At 43.2% G+C, this 15,234-nt stretch overlaps 1 protein-coding gene across 1 annotated transcript; it reads right to left on the minus strand.

Annotated features, from left to right (window-relative positions):
• Positions 1-11,394: 11,394 nt before the first annotated feature.
• On the minus strand, positions 11,395-15,026 carry ppib (peptidylprolyl isomerase B (cyclophilin B)). Its single transcript, XM_076733599.1, has 5 exons — positions 14,780-15,026; positions 13,404-13,517; positions 13,222-13,315; positions 12,453-12,637; positions 11,395-11,808 (listed from the first exon to the last, which is right to left on the minus strand). The coding sequence occupies exons 1-5, from the start codon at positions 14,912-14,914 to the stop codon at positions 11,686-11,688; spliced, it is 651 nt and encodes a 216-aa protein (XP_076589714.1). The 5' UTR covers positions 14,915-15,026; the 3' UTR covers positions 11,395-11,685.
• Positions 15,027-15,234: the final 208 nt, after the last annotated feature.

The following is a 15,234-nucleotide window of genomic DNA, read 5'->3' on the forward strand; positions in this document are numbered from 1 at the left end:
GGTTTTCACTTCAGTTTTACCAAATTAACATTCAGAATATTCCAGAACAAGACAGAGTCGACAGCCACGGTAGCAGCTCTGTGAGGCTGTGCTTGCCAGCAGGTTTTGAGTGAAATGCTAGAGTCGGTGCTGACGGCGTCGGTGCTAACACGCTGACATTTAGCTGGTGTAAAGTTTATCATGGTGACGTTCCTAATTTAGCATGTTAGCATGCTAACTGTGCTAATGAGCACTTAACACAAAGCACAGCAGATGCCCATAAAGTGGCATTAGTACAGCTATTTGTCATCAGCCATCATAAAGTATTACATGAATTAAAATTTTAACCTGATGATGGCGCTAGATGGGATAGGAATCAACAAACTTATTAAAATGTATCCTGAGGGAGGCATTGAAATATGTACCAAATTTCATGGCAACCCATTCGATAGCTGCCAAGACTTTAAAGTTAAAACCACAAATATCAGCCTCATGGGGGCGCTAAAGGTAAAGTCAGAGGATCACCAAAGTCAGAGGGCATCATCCTCTGTGGACCATGAATGTCTGAACAAATCTTCCTGACAATCCATCCAATAGTTGTTGAGATATTTCAGCCCTTTGTGTTTGCAGCAGATGCGCAGCAGCAGCAGCAGAAAACAGCAATCTGAACCCGGGCTGAAGCTCAGGTGAGCACTGAGCATCATGGTTTCAGGACAAACTGTCCCTCCGCTGCCCTCCATGAACTCCAGCGCAGCGTCAGAGAGTCGCACATGAGATGCTGGCTGAAAAACAAAACATCTCTCGAGTTTCAACCTGCCGCCTCGATGCTGTTTGAGACCAACACCGCTGACCTGGTATTTCGTTTTGTCTGCCGATCTCCTCACACCGAAGACAAAAGACAGATCGTGTGAACGGCACGGGACACTCTATCTCTGCTTTGAGGATGAAATATTCAGCAGGAGCTTGGTGGACAATGAGTCTGAAAAACTGTCGCCTGAAGAGCATCCTCTTGTTGATGCCAGATGTTGATGTGTGAGGATAGAAATGGGTCTAATTGGAGGTGTTATCAGTCATGTAAGAGAGAGGGCGAGTCCATTTAAATGTCATTTAAATAAAGCATAACACTGTCTCAGTAAATATGTGAAGCGCAGCGAACAATAAAACTACATTCACACTGCAGGCCATAGTGCTTTTTTTTGCTCAAATGTTACTGGACATTAAACTGCTTAAAGTGCTTGGATATATGACTGTTTTCTGCCAATGTTTTGAATGTCTTGTGTCTAAAAACCTGTAATTGTTTTGGAAGTTTTGCTTCCTTGTGATGCTGCATTGGTTTCCTGTTTACATGATGATGCCCTTGATTGGACGGTGCTATAATTGTTTCCTTGCAACCAATCTACACAGTCCTAAAGTCTTTATTCGCTACGACATTTTGACAGTGAAAGTAAAGTAGCTAGCTAGCAAACTTAGGACAGAATTTCCCGATTTGCCATGCGATGTTGGAATAATAGGAAAAATCTGTTCCAGACTGGGAAAACTCACAAGGACACCCTCTCAAATCAGCAAAACCTTTGTTCCATGACTTGTTTACTTTGACATCATATATGCAGACACATTTATGAAAGTAAGGGTTTGATTGATGGTAAGAAACTTTTTAGTAATTAATGTAGTGCATATCAATTTCTGTTCACATGTAATTTGTGGTATGGTAACCATTAGCTGCTGTCCACACACAGTGATCATGATTAGTTAAAGTATTTATCACTGGTTGTCTCTGTAGCATTGGTGTTGTTTCCACGTTATGATTTAAAAATCTCACAAACACACCAAAGTGCATTGGATGCTGGTATGTCTGCTGTGGTTTTAATTCAAATAGAGGCAGGTCTCTGAAATGGACTCTGCTGAAGTGATCTCACAGTACAGCCTGCAGGTGCACAGGTCAGATCAGATTTTAGAAAACATCTTATCCCTGCTGAAAAATAAAAATATCGTATTTCCTTGTATACATTGTGTGTAAAAAAACATGTGCGTAACACAGGGGGAAAACTCAGAACTGGGACAGCAACTTCTGAATATACCTTTCTTCAGGTTTCATGCTTGCAGCTAAATTATCTCCATCACAAAGCACAAGAAAGAAAAGAAGAAAACTGAAGAAGTGCTTGTGTAGTTTTGTGTGTCGCCTCCGTGTGTGACTGTGTGTGTTTGGACAAACTCTCGGTCTTGTAAAGTTCCCATTGTTCCCCTCTGGCAGCGTCCCACATTCTGCGTGGTGAAAGGTTGATTTACACGTGCAGCTAATCACAACAACCACAGGGATGCACTGGAATTCATGTGCAGGATTCCCATATTTTCCCACTTTTTGTTTTCATGTCCACTGGCATGAATAACTGTGGTAACTGGTCTCTGTGCAGAGGAGAGTTGGGATACCAGCAGCCCATCTCTCTTTGCCAAAACTTCAGCGGAAGTTATGATGATGACAGCGATTGTTGTGGGTGAGGTCCTCGTCAACAATGGAGCCGAGCGTGTGGGCGTCAACGGGAAGGACAAATTGTCCGCTTTTGTTCTTCAGATGATTTCAGATTGTTTACATGTACTTTTAGAAGTCGCATGGCGGATGCTGTTCTGCAGAGCGTGTTGTCTGGGGGCTGATTAACGGGCTGTGGATGAGGGTTTGTAGATGCTGTGTGGCTTTCCACTCCAACTGCTGCCCCAAATACTATTATACTAATAATAATAATGCAGATCATCACTGTAAGATATGTCCAGACACTTTGACTGATGGCAGAACAAATGGAGAGGACAAATCAGGCACACTTTGGCAAAACTACATTGGGTGTGAGAGGAAATACTCTTCTAAGTTTAACCTGTCGCCATGCATGAGCAGCAAAGCTGACTGGTTACAGTACACAAACTCTGAAGAGTCCACTGAGAAACATGCTGTCTGTGCACCATATGAATTTGTCACAAATGGGAAAATAATCTCCTTAAGTTTATTTTCATATTTCTCTCAATCAGAAATAAAAAAAAAAAAATACTTCTGCCTTTAAAGGTTGCATCGTAAAGAAATGTTTTTGTAGGTTAAAGTCTGTCTGTTCAGAGGGAAACTGTCCAACTGGAGCTGGCTAACAGCCGCAGACTGTTGGAAACACATTGGTCAAGTCGCTCCCACGTGCGTCACCTTCTTTGTCTCAGGGATCTGCCCTCAGGTGATAAAACTCACGCGTGCTGAGTTCACGTCAGAGAGTCCTCATGTTCATACTCAGCACCTTTATAAGCTGATTGTCTGTCTGTGATGAAGCCCTGCAGGAGAGCCTCAGTGTCCTGAGAGTGTGTCCTGCAGCCGCCTTGATCTTCAGACACATATAATCCCTGTCTCTGCACATCAATTCATGACAGTCTGCAGCAATAATCAGTATGGAAAGACTAAGAAAAACAGTCAAATTTGAGCACAATTTAATCAATAGTGTTAAACACGGTAATATTTCGTATATTATAAGAGCCACTGGAAACGGTTAATCAAATTATTCAGGCACACAATCACAACTCTTATTGTGAGCATAGAAGTTAGTTGTTGCATGAAGTTTTTCCTCATAGAACAGTAGCAGTGGACTGTTGGATTATGGTCATCTCAGGGGGGCGAGGCAGTCTGCAGGAACTGTGTAAGTGGGTAATCTCTCAGCGGGCCTCGTATCTGACTGAGATATGTCGATGCCTCCATTGCCAACAGAGCTGCTCTTTCTAAAAGAAGCTCATCTTGCCCCTCAGCTCTGCGCTTTATTACATAAGTCCTGCTGTCCCATTTCCATCCACCATATGACGTACACCACATGGAGGAGACTTTTAGTGGAAAAATCACAACTTATAGCTCCGGCCTGCAGCGTGCGGGCCCATAAATATTGGATTAAAACACACACACACTTAGTTTTACTCTTTCATGCATACCTACAGGCTTTATTCTCCATATTTCTCTCAAAACAAATTTCAAAATAACTTGACTGTCTGGCACAGTGGTCCATAGCCTGAGGAACTACAGTATGATGAATGTTTCATACTGTTACACAACCAACTCAATTAGCTAGTCAGCATAACCCAGTGCTACTGGCATTACCCGGCTACGTGAGACCAGCAGGAGTGCAGCAGCACTTTTATTGTCTCTAGCACAGCACTTAAGAGTGTCCCCACGCCACAGCGTTTTATCACATCCCCAAAAATACGCAACCAGGCCGGGGGGAGTGACTTTAATTAACCAAGTACTCTACACAGAGCATACAGAGCACTGAGGCCACCTGGTCTGTACCGAGCAGGCGGAAAGCTGTTATCCCCTGTGATTTTAATTATTAACTACATTTTAATCCTGAGGCTGAGAAGGAGATGATGGAGACAAGATGAGGTAGAAATGGATTTTAAAGTTTCAGGACAATTTATTATACGTGAAACATGGAGGGGAATGTAGTATGAGTAAAGTCTGACTTTATAGTTTCATGGCCCAACAATATATGATACATTAAGCTTAGATCAAATGCATGCAAGCACACGCAAGAGCTATATATGTACAATGACCGGTTTGGGAAAGTTGGGTAATGCCTTCCAGCATTTTTGGACTGTCTCCATTTAAACTAAATGAATGGCTGCTTTTGGCCCTTTGTATATGTCACATGCACTCAAACAAAGACTTTGAAGAGATTTTCCCCTGTCACAGTCCATGTTGGGAGGCACGAAGAGGTAAAATTATCCAATATTTCACAAGACGAGTCTACAGCTGTTCAGAGGCTGACAGACAACTTTATGCTCTGATGACATGATAATGATGCTAACATGCAAATTTTGGCAGGTATAACATTTGTTCACCATCTTAGTTTAGCATGTTAGTAAGCTAACATTTGCTAGATAAGAAGTCAGGGGACCACTGAAGTCAGCAGGCTTCATCCTCTGGGTACCATGAATATCTCAACAAAATTACATGACAATCTATCAAATAGCTGTTGAGATATTTCAGTCTGGACCAAAGCAGTGAACGTCCGAACGACCAGCATTCCCGACCCCCGGGTTAGAAAACGCTGTCTTATGGCATAAAATTAGAGGAAGCACTGCTGCTCTCTGACCTCCAAGCTTGACCTAACCCTTCACTGGAAAATGTTCTCACTGATTATGAAGATCTTTCCTCCTTCTACCCTTATAAGCGCATTTACGTCGCTGGCTCCCATCATGCACGCACACATAACTGTGGTGATGAGCTTCAGAGAAGACACAGGCACATGGTCTTTCACGTAAATCCCACTCTAGACAATGGAAACCCGACAGAGCCGGCCTAAATTAGCCCACACTCTCAGTGGCCTTGTTGCACCGTCTTCCTGTTCGGAGCGGTGAGCAAGCAGTAACTCTGGAGGAAGGGCAGGAGATCGTGGGAACCCGGCGTGTCACCGCAGCCTCGGCCGCGGCCTGAAGAAAGCTCCGTCCAGAGAACAACGTGACAAACTCTGCAAGCAGCAAAGGAAACTGGAGAACAATGAAGGAATGGATGTGACACCACCGCTCGACTATAGGTCTGGGTGGGAACCCAAAAGTCTGTTGTACTGGAGTCAGAGCTTGGCTTTCTAAAACTCATTGACAAAAAACAAGGCCCAGTTCCCACGGTGACCTTTCCCACGCCGCTGCTGATGTTGTATATTTATACTTCTCTTGTCAAACTGTTTCCCCTCTGACTTGTACACTGCATGTTTGTGCTTCCTTATCTTTGTGGACGTGCTTCGGCTGTCGTTTTGAACTTGATCCAGGCCCCCGATCAGGCCTTTCAACCTGCAGACATGCTGTATATTAAGTCATTGGTTTCTTCTGCAACATTTCTATTGTAAGAAACTTTCCTCAGGAACTAAATTAAGACTCGGGGACATTATTATACACCCAAAATGTCCCTGCTCAGGGGCAGTGCTTGGCAAAAGTGAGGGTTTTTGGGGGTGGGGCCTGTAGCACTGAACATATCTGATTGGTCGAGCACTTGCAGGACTTTACTTTAGCCACAATTTTTAAAAATGTAGTTGACAAAATTAAAAATTTACAGTAAAACCAGCCTTTAAAGATGAGAGGAACATTTGTATTAACCTTAACCAGAACAAACCTGAGACAAATTCAGCTAACTAGACATGAAATCCAACCCATGAAGTCCAAGCAACTCTCCGCACACATCTGAGATAGAACTGTATTTGGCTTTGATTGACGCTCTGAAAAGGCCCTCAGCAGCACAGTGAGCCCCATCAGGAATATGAAACCACCACAACTCCAGAGCTTGAAATCCTTCCAAACACAGTAAGTGAACAAGAGGAGCCCTGACAAGTGAAGTGAGGACTCCAGAGGCCAGAGAACCTGAAAGAAGGACAACAATCTCTGCAACGCTCCACCATTCAGGTCTTTGCTATAGAGACAGTGAGAGAGTCGAAACAGAACCACAGCACACATGAGCTCAAACTGGGGGGAAGATTCAAATTTCAGCACCACAATGATGCAAAACACAAAGAAAGACAACGCTGGAGCTTTGGGACGTGTCTCTCAGCGTCCCGATGAACCTCAGCCAATGTTCGAGCTGAACCCTGTGACCAGACATCTGCTGCAGTTCATGCAATATATGATGCTGATCGAGTCTGACGGAGCATGGAGCAAATTCTGCACAACAAAGAAATGAAGAAGAAGTAAAAAATACCTTTGTTTACACTTCCAGCAGACATGGCGCGAAGAGAGCATTAAGTTGCTGTGTTTGCAGCCTCCCACACACTCTTGTTTTAGCTCTGTTTTGGTCTCCACCAAGTTAGCGTTTACACGCTCCACTGTGTTCACCAGCTGGTCCCTGACTTTGTTCATCTGTGTGGTTTTTAGAGCGTTTCACTGAAAACAGCTGCACTGTGCTTGGAGACAGTGTTGGAAAGTTACTGAGTACATTTACACAAATACTGTACTTTTTGCATGGTACTTGTACTTTAAAAAGTTAGTAATTAAAAACTAGTTAGAATTAGCTCCACCTTGACCAACAATGACTTTAAAGTACAGCTCACATATTAATACATCAATAATAATATTAACACTGACAGTAGACATTCTGTATTATGAGTACTTTACTTTGATACTTTAAGTACATACTGGCCTGGCTTTGAGTACATACTGACCTGGCTATATTAGCCATTATTAGCATAATGCACCCAAGGTTCCACCCGAACTGCTTGCATTGTGGGTAATGTAGATGCCCGACTTTGACAAGGAAGAAGAACATGTGAAATCAGAAAGATGATAGTTCTGGATTTCTTTAATCTCTCCATTGTCAGTTTGATCGTATTATCAGAGCTTAATCAGTGGCTTACTCTTTTAAAACCGAAACAACGAGCTCAAAGACGCTCCAATGCTTTGTAAAGCTAAGAGAGACACCTTTCATGTACATGTTGTCATTTGAACTACTGTTAATATAAAAACACTGATTTGTGCAGCTTTAATTTAACAGAAAACTAAATGAATGGGGTCTGACTACTTCCTGTAACTTCGAATGAAAAAGGCCTATTGACTTTGCAAGAATCCATCTTCCGACTTGCGATCTGATGAGATTCTTGAGGGTTTCCAGTTATTAAATCGCAGCAGATGCACGTTCAAACTTTCAGAGCGAGGAGACAAACACAAAAACATGCCCCACTGGTCCCTGACAGGAGGGCAGGATGTGGACGTTCGATCCTCCGGTGTGACAGAAAACCTCCACGCTCGGTGTTGTGATTCTCTCCAGTGTTCTTTTAATCTCGCTGACAAAGCCTCTTGCAGGAAGCTATGCCAGATATGTCCGGCCCGTCACGGCTTTTCCAGTAAAGCCAGTAAGTGAAGAATAACACTGTTTCACTGGACAATCCCCAATCGCCACAAACAAGGCCAAACCGAACAACAGAGGGTTTAACCAAGACCACGGTTGTGCCGACTCCAGGGAATTCTTTCCATATTTTCCTTCTGGTGAGTCACTGGATGCCTGAGTGAATCTGGGCAAAACAAGGGCTGCAGGGCACAGATCCTCTCTGTGAGTCTCATCCAAAACAGTTTGTCTTGGCTGGATAGCTGTTTAGCAACACTTAAGCATATGCCCCCTCAATCATTTATATAAAGAAAAGATGCATTACAAAGAATAATGATGAGGAATATAAAGGCTTGAGGCGCGACATCCATTTTTACAACTTTAAACTCATTTCAAACTTCATTCACAGCTCATCAAAGCAGACGTGGATACATGATTTGATGTTCTGGTGGGATAATCTCTCCAAATGATACTCTGATCACAGCGCTTACACTCTGCTCTGTAATTATGCAACTAAACCACGTCTGAAAATAAAGATGGACTTTCCCTGTGGTGGGAAGTGTTTTCAGTCAGGGTGTGTACCTGCAGTACTACAGGATCATAGCATGGAAACAAAATCCTGTCTCAGGATGAGTCAGATGACTGAGGACGTTTCTGGAGTTTACTTTTGTTTCTGGTGGCTGACTGATTGTGCTGGTACCTGAACTGAAACTGAAACTGCCTGAAAGTTGATTTTTAAAGGAAGAGTACTGACACCACTCTCACGTCTGTAGAGGCTCAGTATGAGGCTACAGCCAGCAGCCGGTCAGCTAACATGTGGCGATTCAACAGACAAGATGTTAAACAAACAGGCCGTCGAACAAACAAACAAACAAACAAACAAACAGATGAGTGATGAACTTTTCCAGCTTGGGAACAAATTGCGAGTTGACAAAAGCAGAGGAGGTCAGTTGTGTTTGGGAATACCATTCCCTCCCCCTGCACCGTTCCCATGGCCTCCACATGTTTCCAGAAACCGCTTTAAGAATGGCTACATGGGAATAAATTCCATTATACTGAAATAACATCAGTTATTATCAGAGATATTATTTGGGGCCTCCCAAAGCTGAAGTAGGTGACTGTTACATGTTTTAAATATTATAGTCTTTAGCTCTTATGTAGGATAAGACATAACACTTAATTAATAATACGGGTGTAACAGGCAGCAGCAACAGTATCAGGAAGATAAAAGGAGACATAAAAGGGAGTAAAATACAAAATATAAAATGTAAAATCAGCTATTTATACATATATTCTATACAAAAGGGGGGGCATTGAAAAATAATACTGCTAATGGGAAAAACTGTAAATTGCACACGGTTTAGGTACTGAGTTTCACTATTCCACATTAGATAAACAGATATGTCACAGAGTGTATGAAAAGAAACTACCAGAAATTATGCATAATGCTTAATAGAAAAACATGCAATATTGAAGAAAATATGTAATACTGCACAAGATACTGCATGCATGTAATGGCAAGATGATGAAATGTAAAAACACAAGTGTAGTGGTGCAGTGACTATGCAAACCCCCAGTGTGAGCCCCAAATGTAGGGTCATGCCCCTGATCATTAGAGGCTGCTGATATTTATTCCCACGTGGCCACGACGCTCCAGCAGCCTCCACAGAGGCATTTCATGCACTACTTGCACAATAATGAACTCTTTATTTGTGCACTTCACTTTGTCTTTCATGTATTTTGTTGCTGATTCAGTGTGAAAAAACAGACAAACCTGATCTGGAAATCATTATTTTATCTGGTTGTATGAATGCAAAATAGCTGAGCAGTCACTGTAATCCACAATCTGCAGCTAATTATGACTCTAAGACAACACCCAGTCAAGTAGAACACACTGTACAGACATGATAACACGTTTGACCTGAAGCTGTCTGCAAACTGTGTGTTTGTTTGTTGGCTCGAAGCTCCCGATGGGAGTGGTTTTGCCACATGAGCATCAGGAAGATCAGACAATCACAGGAAGGTGTCTCCAACGTCCATTTTCTTCTCTGTATCTGAGGACATTAACCAGTGTCCTGGTGCAGGAAAATCCACCATTTGCCATAGAAGAGGACAAAAGCAAACTGATTGGTCTTCTGTAAACAACTTTCTTTCCCCGGGGAGGTAACGTGTGATAGAAGTGGAGCAAACACAGCGGAAACACAGCGGAGCCGTTTCACGTCCTCAACAATCATGAATAGACAGAGTACCACAGAAATGCACAATTCCTCATTTTATTGCGGTAATATCACATGTGAAACCACAAACATGGGCTGCCTGAGCTCCGCTGTGTGGTGACAGGGAGCCCTCTGCAGTCCAGACGCACACTTTCACCATGATACAGAGAAGTCTGTCCGTCCAGACTCACTTCAAGCGTGAGGTTCAAAAGGTTTTACTCAGAGCTTTGAGCAGCTGTGGAACAAGTACTCAGATCTTTTACTTATATTAAAGTAGCAGTCCTGCATTCAAAATCTTGAGTAAAAATGCAAAAGTATGACATTAAAATACACTTACGACTGCTAATAATATAATACTAAAAATCGGAGTAATTTTCCTGAATGGTCCATTTCAGAATAAAGTTACATGATTGATTAGAATTACTGATGCATTAATGTTCAGAGCTTTAATGTAGCAGAGCTACTTTCTGTACTGCTACATAGTTTAGTCTGTATTGATACATGATTTATTTTTGATTATATTTTGAATCATTGTGTCTGAATCTGCAAAGTAACTCAGCCTTAACGTAAATGTAGTAATCTCTGTGGACGTTGACTTTTACTAAGACATGTTTCTCAAGACGGGAACCCATGAAGGTCAGATCAGGTGAAACAAGGTTAGAGGATTTGAGTTAAACCTCCCAGATTACAAAAACATGCAGAATTTACCTCAAGTGGTGTCAAACCAGGATACATCTGCCTACATATTCTGTATATATTGATATATGTTGGTATGTCTGTTGAGTGATAGCTAAGTAGTAATTTAATTACCTGCAGTACAGAAATTTTAGGATCTTTATCAAAAATGTTCACATCAGCTGAAGTGTTGACATCTGCATTGACCAGTGCAGGCTGTAAAAGGGGCGAACTGACCCTTGATGCAACCTCGCTGTGACTCGTTTGAGATCGATAACCACGATACGCATGACTGGTGATAACAATCAATCAATTAAATGAAACACAAAGTCTTCAATGTGGTGGGATTTAAGATTTGGTGAGTTTATCTGCTTCATGTGGAGCCGGACGGCAGGTTGCTGTGTGTGTCGAGAGCAGTTTTCAGACTGTGTGTAATCACTCAGTCAGACAATAACATGAGAAAACGCCCCTAGTGGCCACAAGAAGAACTGCCTTAAACTGACAGTATGGCTATAAATAAGATGTAAGGATGGTGTTTTCACAGTGCATTTCACCTAAAAATGCACGAATCCGTTCTGAATATATCAAACATGAGCAAACAGCTGAAACTCCTCCACAGTGATGAGCAGTAAAGCCAAAACTAGTTACACATATAGCTCCAAAGCTTGAGTTCGTCTGATGCGAGCGACACCAATGAAATTCACTCAGCAATTTAACAAAACTTGAAACCTTTATTTCAGATTTCATTTTTTACAAAAAAACAACAACGAACAGTTAAGTGCACCTTGGAATGCTCGTTGGTAAATGGACCCCGAGTGTCGTCGTGTTTGCTCGATGTTAGCGCGCTTTTGATGCTTTAAGACGGCAGCCACCGACACCGAATGACCCAAAGCCCCTTCTCCAGGACCACAGGGCTGTTAGTGATAAAACAAGGTGGCCTCCGCGACTCCTACAACACCCCCACCCCCAGTCCAGTTTGCCCTGTTCTCCTCCGGCAGCACTCTACTCCTTGGCCACTGCGAACGCCTTCTCCACCTCGATTGTGCCGCAATCGTGGATCGTGACGTCTTTGAGAGGCTTATCACGGCCATCTGTCTTTGTGCCCTCGACCTTCCTCACCACATCCTAGAAGGTTAAAAAAAAAAGATATCAGAGTGATTCTGCGCAGTCAAAACCTCATTGAAAAAGTTGTGAATTATAACAGCTTTATACAACAAACAACAAATTACATCTCTGACGGTATAAGATGGAGATACTTAAGTACAAGCACTTCAAAAGTGTATTTAAGTCCATTATTTCGTTGATTTCAAACACTGGTGTCCTGATGTCTTTGGACACTGATGTGTTTTACTGGCTCGTTTGTATTTAGAGCCCCCTCCTCTGCATGCTCCTCAGCCTCAGCATTTGGATGACATTCATATTCATGATTCATTTCTGAGTCACTTCGCCTGTTTGTCACTGACGTCAAAGCGAAGGCCGGCTGTTGATCTGCGCGCACGCATTCAGAAAAGTGGGAAAGCTGTAAAATGTTCATCGAAGCTTCAAAGTGAAACACTGGAAAAGAGACATTTGGCAGTTTATGCAGCTCTATGAAGCGTGTTTGTCTGACTTCCTTTGTTTGATCTGTCGGCGGTGCACCGGAGGAGGGTACAGAGCAGGAAACCAGTCTATTTTCATCTGAAATTCACCTGCTATTTTTGGCATTTCGACAGATCCTACACGTCTCTGCTGGTGGCAAATCAGACAAAAGACATAACGCCGACACTCACCATCCCCTCCAGAACTTTTCCAAAGACGACGTGTTTGCCGTCCAGCCACGGGGTCTGAACGGTGGTGATGAAGAACTGAGAGCCGTTGGTGTCTTTGCCGGCGTTGGCCATGCTGAGCCAGCCGGGGCCGTAGTGCTTCAGCTTGAAGTTCTCATCAGGGAAACGGTCTCCAAAGATGCTCTTGCCTTCATTTAAAGAAAAATGTATTATTTGGACCATTCAAATCTGCACGGGGACACTGAGCAGACATTTGGTGTTGTGTTCTTTCCACGAGCGTCCCCTCTCTCGAGCAGCCTTTGCATCTCACTTGGGTGACTGCCAAATGTTTATCTTCACTTAATCAGATGACAGATTCTTCTGTTATGAACGCTGCACAGCACTGTGCATCATTATGACTGGGAAACGTTCCAGAAACAAGGTCTCAGATAACTCCCAGTGCCTTGGCTGATACATTTTTTTTAAAACCATAGAAGGAATCCTCAAGGCATGTAATAATGTACATAATGTAAAGCTTAGATAATCAACACAGTTGTTGTAAATCTTATGGAAACACAGAAAACAGGCAGAAAAAGTGGATTTTAGACATTTTGCACAGCTGAACTGCTGGTAAAACCCTAAAGAGCCCAAGTCTGAGACAGGCCTTCAGTCATTAATGCTCAGAGCAGCACTGATGCAGACAGACATGAGCAAGTTTGTTGTTGCAGGGACAAATCTGTGACTCAGTGTCCCGATGTGAAAGCCATTCTGCAGGTGTCAGCGGCCGCCTTACCTCCGGTGCCGTCTCCTCTGGTGAAGTCTCCACCCTGGATCATGAAGTCCTTGATGACTCTGTGGAATTTGCTGCCTTTGTAACCGAATCCTTTCTGTTTAATGAGACCAAAGTACACGTTTGAAAAATGTACTGCCATACACTGGAACACAAACTGGAAAACGAGGCTCTGACGTTCTCACCTCTCCGGTCGCCAAAGCCACAAAGTTCTCAACTGTTTTGGGAACAGTTTTCCCGAACAAGCCGATGACAACTCTTCCGGCATTCTCATCTCCAATTTTCAAGTCAAAGAACACCTGGAAAAGAAGAAGCTATTTTACATCCCAGTATGAGGCAAAACCGTTTTTATCCATTGATATTTTGCTGATTTTCTGAATCGACGTGGAAGAACTGATATAACTGTAGAGGCACAGGACCTCTCAGTAAACTCACAGGTAAATATGTAATGCATTCTTTCCAGTGTTTTACTTATTGCTCATGTAATAATGTACATAATGTAAAGCTTAGATAATCGATACAGTTACATTTGTCCACAACTGCAATCAAGTCTTCCTTTGTTGAGGAGTTTGCCTGCAGCCATTTCCACGTGACGGCGGTCTCGTTCAGGATTTAGCCCAGTGGTAATGTGACATAAGAGCAATCAAATTATACTGTCTTATCTCCCTTTTCTCTGCAGTTAGGGTTAGGGTTAAGGTTATCTGCCAACATGACAAAATTACAGGCAACAGAAATGATTTTTCAGTGTAACTTTCAGGCATGTTTTGTTTCTAACTCAAAACTTGCAGGACAAAAAAAATACCTGAAATTTCTTCACTGTGGGACTAGTAAAGGTAAATCTTATCTTATCTTATCTTATTAACCCATTTAAAATGAAGGATTTGTGGTGCAAGACAGAGATTTGATTTGTGCGTGTCAGTCCCTAAAACTAGATGTGCTGAAAGTGAAGAAGCATCATTTCCAGTTTTACACCGAGGAGCATCAGAAACAAGGACCCTGCGGGGTCAGCTGCTGACCAGATCTACGCTTCCGTGTAACTGTAGACGTGGACAAACCTGCAGCATCCACACATAACAAAGCCACACATGAAAACATCTGCTGAGCTGCAGCCGAGTGGGTTAACTGCAGAAGGCGCCTCAATCATTTCAGATTTACATGGATGTGCAGCAGTTGATAAGTGGTACATTAGAGAATACCGACCGTTAAGGCCTAAACACTGGCTACATTAGCTCTGCTAGCTCCGCGGAGATTAGCAAAAGCCTTTTCATTCAGTTTGCTGCCCTGCTCTGGAAACAACGGTTAATCCCTCTATGTGAACCGATTGATGGGACTGTGAACGTCCTCAATCACTGTACGCACTCCGACTATTGCAGCCACGACACCTCACATTAGCCGTCTGCTAGCTAACGTTAGCTTCCCAGCTAACAAGGCAACCGATCAGTATGACCGGACAGAGAACTTGCGTGTGACGTGGCTTTACAATCCGCAGCTAACGGTTAGCATGCAGGACGGATTTTTATACGGGATCCACTAGCAACTTAGCTTGCGAGCTAACACCTACCTTCGCAGTTACTTTGGGGCCCTTCTTCTTCTCGTCAGCAGATGAGCCATTTGGGAACGCCAGAAAAATCAGTGATCCCACAATGACTGTGACAGCTACAAGGAACTTCATCCTTCTCTCGCAGAGTCTAACCATCAACGAGAAAAATGGGCAGCCAGGGACGGCCTGTTACTGCTACCTTTATATAAGCCGGGGTAGGACTGTGGTATCCGGGGTGGAGACTGCAGCGGCGGCCGCTTCAGACTCCAGGCTGCGACGTCTCCACGACGCAGGGGCCGGGCTTCAACACTGCGCACAGACGCACGGGACTCTGATTGGTTCACGTACTGCAAAAGTTTAGCCAATCAGACGCAGACGCGTTACACCGTTTCCTATCCGCTAAGACAGTAGAGCAGGGGTATTCAACTAAAATTCAAAGAGGTCCGGTTAGAGAAAATTTCCTAAAGCAAAGGTCC

Source organism: Chaetodon auriga, chromosome 6 (assembly GCF_051107435.1).
Source record: "Chaetodon auriga isolate fChaAug3 chromosome 6, fChaAug3.hap1, whole genome shotgun sequence".
Taxonomy (NCBI): domain Eukaryota; kingdom Metazoa; phylum Chordata; class Actinopteri; order Chaetodontiformes; family Chaetodontidae; genus Chaetodon; species Chaetodon auriga.